We start from the raw sequence: 17,195 nt of genomic DNA, 5'->3' as shown, positions 1-17,195 counted from the left end.
TGGAGGCCTGTCGTTCTTCCTGTACAGATTTTTTGGGGGGTGACAAAAGGACTATGGGAGTAAGTCGCAGGAAACTATATTTACAGCAATGAGGCACTTGACTTGTAAGTCTGAGACACAACACACAACAAATATAAAAGCACACACTCAGCCTACTGTCAGCATCTGATCAAAATAAAGGTTACAAATCAGACGTCTGTGCTGTAGTGTCAGAGAAGGCAGGAGTCTCCCGTGTCCTCCAGGCAGAGGCTGCGGTTGGAGCGCCACAAGGGGACTGCGTGTGAATGCCTGGTCGGTCCTTTTATCGGTCAGCCCTCTGCTGAGATGCGCTCGTGTGTTGAGGTCATGCCTTGTCACGTCTCTGAACACTGTGGGAACCAGGGGTCGATGATCGAGCTAGTCTGGGCCACTGCAGGGTGATCGTGGTGAACAGACATTATTGTAATGGTTAAATGATTACCTAACTGGCCTGCTATTGGAGACTATCTGTGCATCGCTTGAGGGACCAAAACAAACAGAACTTAAGGGAAGACTCCCACGGCATGATATTGATAAAACATGTCTTTTTCTTTTTAATGAAAGCAGAGAAATTAAAAAATATGCATTTATACATTTTAAAATAAAAAAATCAACACAAAATAATTTATTCAGGTATTTTTTGTATCATTCCGTAAAAATAAAACGAAACAAAAAAACAATACTATTAATGCTGTGTCCCTTCGTGGTGTTCACCGGTTTTCATGATCAAGAGACACGGTATTGCTTTGACAGTGAGATCAGGATGCCCTGGGACAGAGGCTGTGTGACCCCCTCCCCGAGAGCCCTGGAATTAGGGGTGTCCCCTCCCACCCCCTTCCCAAAACAGTGGCCCCTTTGCAGCGCCAGGTCTGTAGTGCGGCCGCAGGGTCATCAGTGCCATCCCAGACTCTGTGCCCCCCGCTGTCTCGGCCCCCCCAATTCGTGTGGAAATTAAGCCCTTATACGACGGCAGTGCAGCAGCTCGACGATCTTAAATCACGGCCTGAGAAACGGTTACATCGAGGCCCTGAGAGACAGGATGCGGTGCCACTGAGAGGCCGCGTGCATCACCACGTTGCCACAGCACGGTCCTGCGGGAGAGAGGCCGCTGCGTTGGAGACTGGGGGGCGAAACGCCAACGCAGTGTCTGGCTCTCCACCAGGCGGGCCTGACGTGGCACCGTTGGTTGTGCGGTCAAAGGGTGGGTGGGTAGCCCAGTTTTTTGCTGGGTAAATTCCCCCCACAAACAACAAAGGAAAGATGAAGAAAAACCGTGTGTAAAAGGCCGTCTCACCGGCTACAGTACACAGATACACAGTACTATGATCGCCCTTCGCACAGCGGGTCTCACTGGGGTGAGAAAATAAACCATCTTGAGAACAGCAAGACGATCGAGGCAGGCGGCCGGTCGCCACCGCAGAGCAGACGGACTGATGCAGGACGCGCTGGTCTCGTTGAGTGAGCTGGAGGTAACCGGTCTATAAAGGCCAGCAGTAAAGGTCTGTCCGTCTCCCGGGTGGCCTGCTGGGCAGCTGTGTGCAGGACACATGCGTGATGCTGGGGTCCACAGCAGCTAGCTTAGGGTTAACTAATCAAATGCAGGTGGACCTAAAGACAGGATCTGTCAGAGGTTGGAGGGCGGAGGCGAGCCGAGCGTTAATTCAAGTGTGAACAGGTGCAGCAGCTCTGAATCTGTGGGTAGCATCACTGGGCTGAAAGTCCTTATTGCGAGAGTCCGTCCCCAACAACTTCTCAAATGTCTAAATGTGTAAATGTCTAAATGTCTGCTGCTGCTGTTGCTGCTGTTGCTGTTGCTGCTGTTGCTGTTGCTGCTGTTGCTGCTGTTGCTGCTGTTGCTGTTGCTGCTGTTGCTGTTGCTCGGTGGAACAAATGACCAGACGTCACCTCACTGAGGAGCAGTGGGAGAGAGGCAGGCCTGGGGGGGGACTGAGCAACGGAGGCAGAGCGGCTGTTCGGTCCGCTGGGGGGGGCGGCGTGTCAGGAACGCTGCTCGACATGTAGTACGAAAAATATATATATATAGAAAATAAATAGGCGTAAAACAAAGAGTTTGTTAAATCACCTTGTCGACATTCCTCCCCCCCTGGAGACACAGCAGACGACACGCCTGCCAAGCGCCGTCCTGTCCTGGGGCCAGGGCGGGGCTGTCCTCAAAACTGGCCCGCTGGTTCAGTGCTGTTCAGGACCAGTGGCCCAGTTCCCAAGGCGGGCCCGTGTGCCAGGACGGCTCTTGGGTCGGGCCGACAGTGCCGGTATCATTCATTATAATAATTGTAATAAAACAGCAGTGATAATAATGACCACAATGGCAACAGAGATAATAAGAACAAAAGAATGAGAACATTGGAACAACAGTAACGCTGACGATACCGAAGAAGAGCCGTGGGGACAATACTGGGAGCGCTGCCTTCGGGGGCAGATTTTGCCAGTTCAGAGCCAGAAGGCGCTGATCCCCCCAGTCCATGGGTCGCTCTGGGCGCCGGGTTTCAGAGGTTCGTCAGCAAGGTGTCCAGCCCCCCCGCCCCACGACACACCGCGGGGCCGCTGGTAGGCCAGTCCTCCCAACACCCCCACCCCCCTGCCCCCCCAGCCCTCACTGGCTCTCCTCACTCTTCCTCCGTCTCTTGGCAACCGGCTCGGTCAGCGTCTCCACCCCCCCGCCGCCGCTGCGCTCCTCCCTCACTCTCTTGAGACGGCTGGCCTGTGGGACAGACAAACGTTACTGGCAACGACAACGATAATAATGATACTAATAATAAGAAAGACTCCAGTCCTCTCTTGTATGACCTCACAGCGACACACCCCCCGCGCTCGGGTACCTTGGCGTCGCGCTCGGCGAACTTCTGGAACATGTTGGCGTAGATCCTCTTGTCGCGCTCATGGTGCTCGCGGATCTTGCGCTGACACACAGCGATCTGGGCGCGGGCGGCGCGATTGGCGGGGTTGACCTGCAGGACAAGTCGGAAGTCGGCCATCGCCAGGCTGAACTCGTTGCGCAGCAGCCGCGCCTCCCCCCGGCGGTACAGAGCCTTCTCATTGCCGCTGTCCAGCTCGATCACCTGGGTGGGGACAGGGACGGCATGTGAGTGTGTGTGTGAGTGAATAAGTGTGTGTCAGTATGTGTGTGTGTGTGTGTGTGGTACCTTGCTGCAGTTCTCCACCGCGTGGGTGTGTGTGTGTCTGTGCGTGCGTGTGCGTGTGTGTGCGTGTGTGTGCGTTACCTTGTTGTAGTTCTCCACCGCGTGGGTGTGGGTGGGTGTGTGTGTGTCTGTGCATGCGTGTGTGTGCATGTGTGTGCATGTGTGTGAGTGCGGTACCTTGTTGCAGTTCTCCACGGCGTGTGTGTACTCTCTCAGCCGCAGGTGGCACAGGGCCAGGTTGAGTTGGGCCACCTGGATGAGCGCGTGAACATCCTTCTCCTGCTCCTTCTGCAGCCCATACTCCATCTCCAGCCATGCCACGATTTTCTGGTACTGGATCACCGCCTGCTGGTACTTCCCCGCCTGCCGGACAGAACCTCAGATCAGCGGCACTGGAGTTCAGGGTGACCCCGCGGAGACCAGGGCGGGACTGCGCTGTCTGCTCTGTGTAGATGTGTGTGTGTGTATGTAATGAACTTGACCAGGACTGAAGCCGTGTGGCACCAGGTCATAAGAACATAAGAAAGCTGACAATCGAGAGGAGGCCATTTGCCTTTGTTTGGTGTTCATTAATAACTAAGTGATCCAAGGATCCTATCCAGTCTGATTTTAAATGTTCCCAAATTGTCTCTTCAGCCACATCGCTGGGGAGTTTGTTCAGATTGTGACAACTCTCTGTGTGAAGAAGTGTCTCCAAGAGGCTTACCTTGAAATAGTGCGTCCCTTTCTGCTTGACCAGAGCGGACAGCTCCAGCTTCTCCTTCAGGTCCATCTCCCAGGGCTCTTTGGCCTGCGGGGGAGGGGACAGTGTCAGGAGAGAGGGGTGAGACAGCAGGCGTCTCCATCAGGACGCATCTGGAACCCTGGCCCTGTTGGCTTGGTGCACCTCCTTACCTTCTCAAAGTCCTTCAGCGTGACTTCGTACTCCAGCTCGGCGTGCGGGCCGATGTTCAACTCGGGCCTCCCTTCTTTGCCAAACCCGTACCTGAAAGAGCAAAGGCAGCATCGTAACTTATGACACAGTGTGGTGCCACTCACGACAAATTCAACTCAATTACAATGTATCTCGTTATAGATAAATACACAATGATCAAAACAATGACAATGATAATGATGATGATGATGATGATGGCACTGACTTGGGTTTGAGGTACAGCAGGCAGCACTCTCCTTTCTGCATCTTCTCCATGGCTCGGTCCACGCCCAGCGGCACGCCTTTCTCCTCCGCCTCGCCCACCACGAACCGCACGTCCCTGGAGTCGAACATGCGCCCCGCACAGCTGCCCTGCAGGTGCACTGAGGGCACAGACAGCGGCCCACGGCCCCAGGTCAGCATGAGGACAATAACACAAGCACACATCCTCCCCAGTCACAGGAAGGTCTTCGCCCAGCCCCCCAGACAGAGCACTGATTTATGCCATTCACTGGTTCTGTGCTCATCTCTGGAACATGTTGCTCTCCAACTCACCTTCCACCGTGGCCCCCTCGTTGGGGTTGTTGAAGCCCTCCCCTTTCTGCTTTATCCTGCGCACCACGCCCCCGTCCTCCATCAGCATCTCCCCACAGAAGCTGAGCAGCTCCACCTGCAGCAACCAACACTGTGATTAACCCACTGCGCCCCCCGCAGCCCGAGCACCGCCACCACAGACTTCACTCACTGCGCTCTGCCTGAGCCTAACTATCACAGAACCTGCTGCTCCCCGGTGGGGAAGCGGCGGCGCTGCACTCACCTCGAAGACCAGGGTGGCATTGGGGGGGATCTTGGGGGGGCTCCCGGCCGCCCCGTAGGCATACTCAGGCTTGCACAGCAGCAGGCACACCTCCCCCTTCCGCATGCTGGACACCCCGATGTCCCAGGCCTTGATCACCTGACCTGGGGGGGACAGTAACACTTGAGAGACAGGCCTGGCCCAGATGTTTATGTTGAACAATTGCTGTTCTGCTCACACCTGTGCCCCTCACACCTGTGGCCCTTACCTTTGCCAAGATTGAAGGTGAAGGGCTCTTTCCGGTCTAGACTGGAGTCAAATTTCCTCCCGTTGAGCAGCTTGCCAGTGTAGTGCACAAACACCTTGTCCCCAATCATCGGACTCTCACCCTCCACACCCGGACGCTTTGTCACCTGTGGGGGGAAGCACACACGCCACGAGTCAGTGCCAGTGTGTGCCACATGGGGGCCACGCTACGAACCCCAGGCCTGAGCTGGGATTCACCTTCTACACCTGTCCTGAGGAGACACAGGTGGCTGAGCAGTTTTCTGCAGAGGCTCTGATGCAATGCTTTGGAAGACAACATACCATAATAGTTTATATGACTGTGTTTATATGAGGTGTGGACCCGCTGTGCCAGGGTCCTACCTTGCATACGCCACGGTCCTTTTTGGGGGTGATGTCGACGCCCTGCGTGGCGATGGAGGCGGCAGGCCCCGTGTCCTCCATGGCGAGGTCTTTGTCAGTGGTCATGGCTCGACCGTCTCCACATGCCCCTCTCCACCTGCCAGGACACAACGCAACACACGCCTCAGGGCACAGAAACATGGAGGGAAGAGCACAGGAGAGCCCCCGATCCCGCGGCTCTGCTGCCCGCCTCTCTCCTCTGTCCCTCCCCAGCCCAGAGGGGACCAGAGCCCTGAATTCAGTTTTTTCATTCACACCTACATCCTGAGCTGCACAGATCACAGTGTCTGTCCTGAGAAACAGCAGAAACACTTACACTCTCTCACACACACACACACACACACACACACACACACACACACACACACATGAACACTCACACTCTCTCACACACACACACACACTATCTCACTCTCACACACACATACACAACTCTCACTCTCACACACACATTCTCACTCTCTCCACACATACACACTCTCACACACACACTCACACTTTCTCCACACACACACACACTCTCATTCTCACACACACTCTCTCTCTCTCACACATACACACACTCTCACTCTTACACACACTCTCACTCTCACACAAACACACTCACACTCTCACACACTCTCACTCTCTCCACACACACACTCTCACTCTCTCACACACACACTCACACTCTCACTCCCACTCTCACTCACACACACACACTCTCTCAAACACACATACACACACACACTCTCACTCTCTCTCTCTCACACACACACACACACACATACACACACGCACACTCTCTCCACACACACACACTCTCACTCTCTCACACACATACACACACACACTCACTCTCTCTCTCACACACACACACATACACACACTCCCACTCTCTCCACACACACACACACACTCTCACTCTCTCTCTCACACACACACACACATACACACACGCACACTCTCTCCACACACACACACACACACACACACACACACTCTCACTCTCTCACACACATACACACACACACTCATATACACACACTCTCACACACACACTCTCACTCACACATTTGAACCCCTTCTGCAGGGACACACCAACATAATCACACACTCAGTCACACACACACCTGTTCCCTAGCTGTGCCTGTATCTGAGCCTCACGCATGTATGGTCTTGACACAGGTACGTGACACGGCACACACACGCTCCGACGAACACAGCAGTGAGGTGGTGATTCCATGCGCACAGGCCAGAATAAGGCACTGGAAACACAACTGTGTGATGCAAACCCATAATGAAACCTCAAGAATACAGCATACACCTCTTCCAAAAATACACAGTTTAACATAAAGTTAAACAGTTCACTTACATCTGTATTCAGTCAATAGCAACTCAATTTACCAACACTTGATAATGCAATTGCACTTTTTTCCCTCCATAGATTTTGTTTAGGCTACGTGTGGAGAGCCGCAGAATTTGCCCGTTTCAGAAACAGATCAGTAAAACACGCAACATATAACAATAAGGGCTGTGCGATATGACGATATATATCGTATGACGATAGAAAAACGTCTATCGTTTCATATTATGATCTATCGTTTATATCGTGGTGTCGCAAATCCCACTCTTTACGGCAATATTTATCGTCATTAGGACGCTTTGCGTTCTTCCCGGTTCTTCCACACGTGTCGGAAGCGGCAAGAAATGAGCACCAGAAACACAGACAGACATGGAGGAGAGTGAACTGACACACAATAACCAACCCAAACGAGATACTTTAATGCGCAAGCGCACACCTTGCACCCCACGCTCGTCACCGGGCTGAACTCGATCTGCAATCAGCACCCCCGACAATACACGATCGCACCCGCCACCCCGGCTATTATTATTATTATTATTATTATTATTATTATTATTATTATTATTATTAACCCGGATGTGGTAAATCTACCTGAATCTATACAATTTTACAGCGCATGTGTTGCGTGATTACTATTACTTGTGTTATTGTTATGTGACAGTAAATCATTATATATATATATATATATATATATATATATATATATATATATATATATACTCACCTAAAGGATTATTAGGAACACCCGTTCAATTTCTCATTAATGCAATTATCTAACCAACCAATCACATGGCAGTTGCTTCAATGCATTTAGGGGTGTGGTCCTGGTCAAGACAATCTCCTGAACTCCAAACTGAATGTCTGAATGGGAAAGAAAGGTGATTTAAGCAATTTTGAGCGTGGCATGGTTGTTGGTGCCAGACGGGCCGGTCTGAGTATTTCACAATCTGCTCAGTTACTGGGATTTTCACGCACAACCATTTCTAGGGTTTACAAAGAATGGTGTGAAAAGGGAAAAACATCCAGTATGCGGCAGTCCTGTGGGCAAAAATGCCTTGTTGATGCGTGAGGTCAGAGGAGAATGGGCCGACTGATTCAAGCTGATAGAAGAGCAACTTTGACTGAAATAACCACTCGTTACAACAGAGGTATGCAGCAAAGCATTTGTGAAGCCACAACACGTACAACCTTGAGGCGGATGGGCTACAACAGCAGAAGACCCCACCGGGTACCACTCATCTCCACTACAAATAGGAAAAAGAGGCTACAATTTGCACAAGCTCACCAAAATTGGACAGTTGAAGACTGGAAAAATGTTGCCTGGTCTGATGAGTCTCGATTTCTGTTGAGACATTCAGATGGTAGAGTCAGAATTTGGCGTAAACAGAATGAGAACATGGATCCATCATGCCTTGTTACCACTGTGCAGGCTGGTGGTGGTGGTGTAATGGTGTGGGGGATGTTTTCTTGGCACACTTTAGGCCCCTTAGTGCCAATTGGGCATCGTTTAAATGCCACGGCCTACCTGAGCATTGTTTCTGACCATGTCCATCCCTTTATGACCACCATGTACCCATCCTCTGATGGCTACTTCCAGCAGGATAATGCACCATGTCACAAAGGTCGAATCATTTCAAATTGGTTTCTTGAACATGACAATGAGTTCACTGTACTAAACTGGCCCCCACAGTCACCAGATCTCAACCCAATAGAGCATTTTGGGATGTGGTGGAACGGGAGCTTCGTGCCCTGGATGTGCATCCCACAAATCTCCATCAACTGCAAGATGCTATCCTATCAATATGGGCCAACATTTCTAAAGAATGCTTTAAGCACCTTGTTGAATCAATGCCACGTAGAATTAAGGCAGTTCTGAAGGCGAAAGGGGGTCAAACACAGTATTAGTATGGTGTTCCTAATAATCCTTTAGGTGAGTGTATATATATATATATATATATATATATATATATATCCCAAAACAACATAACACACATAGTAATCACACACTTGCGCTGTAATGTTGCATTCTGTATATATTTACAATGTAGTATTTGTTAGTTTCGCATATTTAATGATTAACAAAATACTTGTAGTTTGAATGTCTTTGGTCTTATTTTGCAGCTTGATTGGAGGAAAACAAGAAATATCGAGATATATATCGTGTATCGCCCAAACTTCTAAAACTATCGAGATATTATTTTTAAGTCATATCGCCCAGCCCTAATAGTCACTCTTTGGCTTCCCTGTGAAGGGCGCTATACAAATAAAAATGGATTGATTGATTCAACGCAAACTGGGGTGAAATGACAGATGAAACCCTGTCGGTCTGAGCCTCCGGGCGGCTGTGACTGTGTAACTCTGTCCCGTGGTATAATAGCGCTTTTCAGGATCTTATCCACTGTGATCTAGTGTTTAATCCACACGCGTCACTGTCACCGCTAGGTGCAGAGGGCAGCTCTCTGCTCCATGTCACTCACCCGTCCCGCACACAGGAGCCGGACCAACATTAAACTCTTCTCCGTGTTTCACTCCTGCCACTAACGCACAACAACAACAACAACATTAATAATCATAATAATGATTGTCTCTCCCAATGAGCTGGACTACACATTCCATTATAAACAGGCATTATAAATATAACTGCGCATCTGCTGTGCATAAACTTAATAATAATAACAATAATAATATACACAGAGATACAACTTTACATGAATGGCCGCAGTAGGCAGACAATCTCTGACATGCTGGAGGTGGTTAAACAGGCAGCGACCGGACCTGGGCAGCAGTAGCACACTGTCCCTGCTCAGTCCTCCCCCTGGGGCCATGCTGTCTCTGATCAATCCCTCTCTGGGGACACACTGCTTCCTCTGCTCTTGGATCCAATTAAGTTTCTGCTAATTCACTCATTCAGAGGAAAGCATCGGGCAAATCTCATGATCAATTAAATAAAACACACGTTCCAAAAAGACTGACCGGCCTGGTGCCTTAGACAGTGTTGTGGGAACCCCATCTGACTGACTGGCCTCAGCCTTCCCTGCGGCCCACAAGGCACCGCCAAACTGAGTGTTTTCATTCTGATGTGTTTGTGTTTACATATTTACACATCCACAGTGTCGGGGGTCCCACAGCAGGCCCTGGACCTGTGAAAAACAGTGTGAGCGCTGTGCCTTCCCTACATCTCAGCAGCGCGGAAATTACAACCCCAATTCCAAAAAAGTTGGGACAGTATGGAAAATGCTAATAAAAACAAAGAGGAGTGATTTGTAATGTACTTTGACTTGTATTTAAACAAAAAACATATACAGACAAGGTATTTGATGTTTTACCTAATCAACTGCATAGTTTTTTGAAGGTAAACATTTATTTTGAAATTGATGCATGCAACACGTTCCAAAAAAGTTGGGGCAATTTAGGACTAATAGTGATGTGACAAGTTGAAATAAGTAGGTGATGTGAAACAGGTGAGGCAATCGTGTAATCATAGTATATAAGGAGCCTCCAGAAAGGCCTAGTCCTTCAAAAGCAAGGATGGGTCGAGGCTCGCCAATCTGCCAACAGATGCGTCAGCGAATAATCCAACACTTTGAGAATAACATTCCCCAAAGACAAATCGGTAGGATTTTGGGCATTTCACCTCCTACAGTGCACAATATAATTAAAAGATTCAAGGAATCCGGTCAAATCTCGGTGCGTAAAGGGCAAGGCTAAAAACCACTTCTGAATCCCTCAGACGTCACTGTCTTAAAACCGTCATGAGTCTTGTAATGGATATCCTGACGTGGGCTCGGGAATACTGTGGTAAAGCTTTGTCAGTCAACACCATTCGCCGCTGCATCCACAGATGCAAGTTAAGGCTTTACTATGAAAAGCAGAAGCCATACATCAACACTGTCCAGAAGCGCCGCTGGCTTCTCTGGGATCAGTCTCGTCTGTGATGGACAGCAGCACAGTGGAATCGTGTTTTGTGGTCCGAAGAGTCAACATTTCAAATATTTTTTGGACAAAACAGCCGTCGTGTTCTCCAGGCCAAAGAAGAAAGGGACCATCCAAGCTGTTATCAGCGTCAGGTCCAAAAGCCAGCATCTGTCATGGTATGGGGGTGTGTCAGAGCCCATGGCAGGGGTAACTTGCACATCTGTGTGGGCACCATTAATGCAGAAAGAGATGTACACATTTTGGAGCACATTTTGCTGCCACCCAGACGTCGTTGTTTGCATCCATTAATCCGTTAAAGTCTTTTGCTATTTAAAAATAAACGCGATAAACACTCATGTTCTTGTCTCTCCCTGTCTCTCCTAGCAGCACCGATGAAGAGCTTTCTGATCTCCTTGCTCTTGTAACAACTCAGCTGCCTGGAGCGGAGGTGACCATTAGGCCTGGGCCCTAAGCTGTGGACCCCCAGAGAGTTATTTTCTCCTGTAACAATCTGCCATCCATAGGGGTTTGTGTTTTTCTCTCCCTGCTCAACATGGCTTATTCAATGTTGGTTTACTTTATTTTAGTTCATTTCAACTGCTAAAGGTCTATTTTTTTATTTATTATTTTAATTTGCTGTACGTTTGATGTTGTATGTTTATCACTCTGTAAAGTGCTCTGTGCTACCCTGCGAAACACAAATTGATTGACTGATTTAAACGTTAATTTCTTGCTGTTTAAGAGCAGCAGCTTCCATCCTGGCTCTCAGCCCCTGGTGACTGTACGAGGCCGCTCTGGATGCTCATCACGTTTACCGGACAGCCAATGTCCGCACACACCAACACGAGGACATCACAGCTGGGGGGTTAGGAAACGGTCCACACTGTTTTTTCATTGTTCTTTTCTTTTGTTCCCTGCTTTGGGCCTTGTTGTTATGATTAGAGTATTTCTCTCCGGTACGTCAGACATGACTCTTAGGCCGAGGTTGTTTTCCCAAGTTGCAGCATCACGTTGTGTTGCAAAATGTGATTTACTCATCAGAGAGACGAGTGGCTGGGCAGTAAATTAGGGGAAGTTAGAGGCAGACCCCGGGGCCCCTGTGGATGGCCCGACACACCGACACAGGGCAGCCACAGACATCTGCAACAAATATTGCATTTACAAGCCTGGAGGTGAATTCTGTGTGAAATGTGTGTTATTACTGTGAAGGGGTAGAAAGGTAATGAGGAGACTAATTTTGAATTATCTTCCTATTCCCTCTGTCTCGTACAGTGAGGGTAGAGACTCCGATATAGACGGTATGGACTCACATCTACAAACTCAAAGATGCCCCCATTGCGCTCTGACAAATCGAGTTCCGCAGATTCAGCTATTTATCGAATTCAGTTTCTCTCATGAAAAACACCCGTATTAGCGTCACTCCGCGGGAACTTCGTGCTGTAGTGTGTTTTACTCGCACATCCCGGGACAGCGGACTGGACTTCATCAGCGCGTCAGACACAACACACATCTGTGCAGAGGGAGGTTTCACTTTCTGCATCATTATATATGAGGTACGTATATCTCAGAAATTAACGTATTATCAACGTATAATCAAACTGTAAAATACATAGCCTACTGTAGGCCTATATATATATATATATATATATATATATATATATATATATATATATATATATATATATATATATACACACACACACACACTATGCGTTTGTTTTATATTTCAGTGTTCCCGGAGCACTATAACCCATACGGGAACACATCGTCGTATTTTATTGTACTGTATTGCACTGAAACGGTTGAAACTGTGCAATACTTTTGAAAGGAATTATTTTAAAGCATATTTTAACAGATGTTTTGAAATATCTGTTAAAACATGTTCAGGAATGCATTTTAAAATATATTTTGACAGGTATATGTGGTATATGTGGAATATTAAAATGGGGAGAAAAATTAATGGCAATATAGGCTATTTTAAAACACGTTAACACATTTCTATTTATTTCATACTACTACTGACATTTTCTGACTATTACATGTGTTAATATATGTTTGAGTATGAATTAGCGGTAGATTGCCATGAAGATGTGATTTAAAATCATATTAATTGCTACTTTTGGAATCTTCAAGTGTATCTTGTCTTTCTTTTGTTAATAAAACCTTAAAGTCTTCACATTTGCCACTAATTGTTCCATAGGCTGATATATTTTTACAATGAGTTTATTTATATTTACAGTTATATTAAAAATGAGTTTCAGTATTGATCATTATGGGAATAATATATTTTCAAAGTGGTTTAAAATGTAATATATTTTGAAATACATTGCACAAAACAAACATATATAAAGATTAAAATGTATGACATATTTTACTTAATTTATATAATTTCTAAATATGTTGCCGTCTAGGATTTATATAAATTGAATATATGACAATATATTACACTGTATTTTAAGGTATGTTTAAAATGCATTGACATGTTTTGCAATATATAATTTTTCCGTATGGGAAGTTAGTTTGCTCAATGTATTTTACGAGCTAAAATGCACATTTGTGTCCAGATGTGTCCAAGTCCGTCAGTTTAGACACTTTGCATTGTACTTAAACCGTGTTATTCTCGCTCTGCGCTGTTGACAAACATGGCAGCGGCTGTCAGTCCTGTCTCGACTGGCGATTCATCATTTCCCTGTATTTTGTGCTTGCGATGTCCTGGTGAATCAGAGTAATTTGGACACAGGGCCGGGACTTTCTGTATGGACGACTATAGACGGACAGCCTGTTTGCTTTGACGGTCTCGTTGTGTCCATTTCTGAGTCCAGCTACTATAGAAATATTAATTAGAAAAACAGAAATACAAGGAATGAAATAAAAAAGCGCTGAGAATTACGTGCGGTGATCAAACATTACTTTTTTGGGAAACATGAACGTATGCATTGAGTGAACACTGAGCGATAGATATATATAAATACACAGAAAGAACTAGACATGTAGTCTTCATTACACGTAATTGTGTGTTGTCAAGTTCATATAGTAATAATCTGGTCAGATTCATTTAGCGCCAAATACAAGTGATGCCTGTTATGATTAATATTCTTCGTACATCTGCTGTATGTGGATGACACGGCGACAGTTCATTTGCACGCCGGACCGTCGATTAGCCCGTCTTTGCTGTGGAGCTTCCAACTGACCAGTTTAAATGCACACATACACACACACAGATACACACACAGATACATATATATACACATACACACACACACACACAGATACATATATATATACACACACACACACACAGATACATATATATACACATACACACACACACACAGATACATATATATACACACACACACACACACAGATACATATACACACACATACAGATACACACACACACAGATACACACACACAGATACATATACACACACATACAGATACACACACAGATACACACACACACATACATACACACACACACACACAGATACATATACACACACACAGATACACACACACACACACAGATACATATACACACACACAGATACACACACACACACACACACACACAGATACATACACACACATACACACACACACACATTTCTATATCAGTCCGTACAATCGGCCACCGGCAGCTCCAGCTTTGCTACCCAACATAGTTACCGTGCAATCGCTGCACATGCATACGCGGTGAGAAGACAGAGAAAGAAAAAGAAAGAAAGTACAAAAGAAAGAAAGAAAGAAAGAAAGAAAGAAAGAAAGAAAGGAAAGGAAAGAGACAGACAGAGCAGAGCCGCGGATGAACGCCTGCCGGTATGTCAGGGTGACACATGTGAAGCACTCACTCCGCCGGGGTCTCTCTTCTCTCCGCCTGCTGCTCGGGGGGACGCTGTTCATTCGCCGGGGTCTGAGCCACAGAGTCGGGTCCGAGCGGCGGCTGGGCTCCCTGTACAGCCAGGCAGTGGGGCTGCTCTCTCTCTCTCTCTCTCTCTCTCTCGGAGCCGGACAGAATCGCAATGAGAGAGGCAGGAGGCGGGCGAGGAGAAAGGGGAGGGAGCTTCTGGGTAGAGTTAAGGGCAGGTTTTGGCCGCCTGCCACACAGTCACACAATGTACAGGCTGTACCGAGGCTGCCCTGATGGGAACAGCGTGTTCTCACAGACACCGTGACCGGTAACCCCTTCCGCGCCGCAGCGCACACACACGGAGCTGGGACTGATGCCTGCCCTCATCCAGGGCGGGCAATGTGTGTATTTCTTTATTTCTTTATTTACTGTTTTATTTCGAAAACATATCTCTGTGAAGATTGGGATTACATTCTGCTCTCATACATAGAAAAAAGCTCTCAAACACACACACACTCACACACTTGCCCCCCCTGCACACTGTGTGTACATGGAAAGAATGGCTGATTCAATCTGAGAAGAGGTATCAATAACAGAGAGGCAGAACAAAACAACAGCCTTAAACATGTGTGTGTGTGCCGTACCATGCTGTGCAGGATGTAGTCAATGATCACTCCTGGAAAGGGGAACTCTTTATCCACAGCGCCCGTCCTCAGGGAGAGATCTTTAAAACTAAAGGAAATAAATAAAAACATGCAGTAAACAAAACCCCCTGAGCTCCAGCCCAGCCACACCGCCATATAATAATGTATTATTACATTTCTTAGCAATCACCATAATAAGAGCAGCAGCGATGACTCGGGTCAGTGTGAGTTACTGAAGCGCTGTGGTCTTACAGTCCTCAGTCAGGCAACCTGGGAGCTGATCTCAAACATCCGATCGGCCATTCACTTTTGGCAATGACACCGTCTGATGTGCGTGAAGGGAAAGCTTGTTCGAGGAAATGGAAAAGAAGCTCCTGCAAGGTTCATCACATGGGTTCCAGCTCCGTCTGGCCGGTCACTGAATCAGGGAGATGGGGGACTGAGCTGTGGGGGGGCGGCACTCTGGTCCTCGGACACACCTGGGCTGCAGAAACTGTCACACACACACACACAGAAACTGTCACACACACACACACACATACACATACACATACACACACACACACACACACAGAGACTGTCACACACACACACACTCACACACACACACACACTCCCTCGGCACTCTGATGAGGTCTGATGGTGATGGGGTTTTAATTTAGCTGTTCCTGTCTGGAAATGTCACACTGACACGCCGGCCTCCCAGGCTGTGGACACTCCGAGGAGCCACTCAGACGACGATCCCGGATGAGTTTCTAATCAGCCAGGGGAGATGCGCCTCCTTTGCCCCGCCTCGCCAAGCTGCACGAAGAAAGGAAAGGGAAGAAAAGGAAAGGAAAGTGGCGGTCGAGGCCCCTGTGGCGCAGCAGTAGTGTACAGCACAGCGGCTAGGGGGGGGGGGGGTTGTGCAACGCAGTGGAGCAGCAGCTTCCTGGAGACGAGCTGGAGATGCAGTGACCTGTACTGACATCAGGTCATGGAACTGGTCAAGAGCGACAAAAACACAACACGACACGACTGAGCTTCTTGAGTAAACGAGTGTGTGTGTGTGTGTGTGTGTGTTGTGTCGGAGGCAGTGAGTCACTGGGGTGATACCCTGCAATTTCATTTTACAAGCGGCTTGTATTAAGACAGTGCAAATTAACTTTTATTGGATTAATGCTAGGCTCCTTTAAGTATAGCACGGCTGTAAATCTCCCTGCAGCAATGCAGGGTCCTGACAGCAAACAGACACCTGGCGTTTACACTGAGGCACTGGGGTTCATCCTCCTGCCCAGAGGACACAAACAACACACACAGCCGCTGCATAATACCGTGATTTACAACAGGCATTGTTAATGATTTCCTATTGGAACACAAGTAGAATAGAGAGAGAAAGAGACTCCAGTCAAAAACTCTAGTCATAGAGTAAATACATTGAGGCCCATGGAAAAGGGAAGAGGAAGCACAGAGAGAGTGTGTCACTCCATTACAAGCTGTAATCTGTGGACTTCTGAGAGGCTGGTGGTCGGTGTTGATACAGAGGGGCTGTGGGGGGTGCTGGAGCCTCGCTCTGGGAGTGATTACCCTGAGGCACCCTGAACACGTGATCCACGGCGAGAGTCAAATGATTTTCAGCTTTCCAAGTGAAATCGAAGTGCGCCAGTGTAGACACAACTCGGAGCCGCGCCGGAGTGAGCGGACAGGCAGATCGACTGTTCCAGCGCGTCTGGGTGCTTTTGCAAACATCCTAGTTTCCAGTCGATACAGAAAACACCGAACACAATGAACCCCCCCCGGGCTGACCGTGTCCACGTGTGTGTTGCTCTGTCTCATCTGCAGGCTCAGTGTGTGTGGGGGGGGTGAGAGTGTTAAATTCGTTT

At 47.9% G+C, this 17,195-nt stretch overlaps 1 protein-coding gene across 3 annotated transcripts; it reads right to left on the bottom strand.

Annotated features, from left to right (window-relative positions):
- Positions 1-548: 548 nt before the first annotated feature.
- fkbp5 (FKBP prolyl isomerase 5) lies at positions 549-15,832 on the bottom strand. Of its 3 annotated transcripts, none has more exons than XM_066703061.1 (13): positions 15,524-15,832; positions 15,334-15,421; positions 14,691-14,905; positions 5,537-5,672; positions 5,157-5,301; positions 4,910-5,052; positions 4,648-4,762; positions 4,319-4,475; positions 4,074-4,164; positions 3,886-3,969; positions 3,357-3,542; positions 2,859-3,098; positions 549-2,740 (listed from the first exon to the last, which is right to left on the bottom strand). In XM_066703061.1, the coding sequence occupies exons 2-13, from the start codon at positions 15,334-15,336 to the stop codon at positions 2,633-2,635; spliced, it is 1,623 nt and encodes a 540-aa protein (XP_066559158.1). In that variant the 5' UTR covers positions 15,337-15,421; positions 15,524-15,832; the 3' UTR covers positions 549-2,632. The 3 variants fall into 3 exon arrangements, with proteins under 3 accessions (XP_066559158.1, XP_066559159.1, XP_066559160.1); XM_066703062.1 differs by having other exon boundaries at positions 14,691-14,902; positions 15,524-15,831; XM_066703063.1 differs by lacking the exon at positions 14,691-14,905 and having other exon boundaries at positions 15,524-15,812.
- Positions 15,833-17,195: the final 1,363 nt, after the last annotated feature.

Source organism: Amia ocellicauda, chromosome 5 (genome assembly GCF_036373705.1).
Source record: "Amia ocellicauda isolate fAmiCal2 chromosome 5, fAmiCal2.hap1, whole genome shotgun sequence".
NCBI classification, from domain to species: Eukaryota; Metazoa; Chordata; class Actinopteri; order Amiiformes; family Amiidae; genus Amia; species Amia ocellicauda.
The sequence above is the reverse complement of the archived record's forward strand: the minus strand, read 5'-3'. Positions and strand labels throughout refer to the sequence as shown.

Excerpts from the sequence above, each read along its gene's own strand:
- fkbp5 (XM_066703061.1), bottom strand. Across the intron at positions 5,673-14,690 it reads AGAAGAGAGACCCCGGCGGA|GTGGAGAGGGGCATGTGGAG; the intron begins GTGAGTGCTTCA and ends GTGTCCTGGCAG. Across the intron at positions 4,476-4,647 it reads CGAGGGGGCCACGGTGGAAG|TGCACCTGCAGGGCAGCTGT; the intron begins GTGAGTTGGAGA and ends CTGTGCCCTCAG.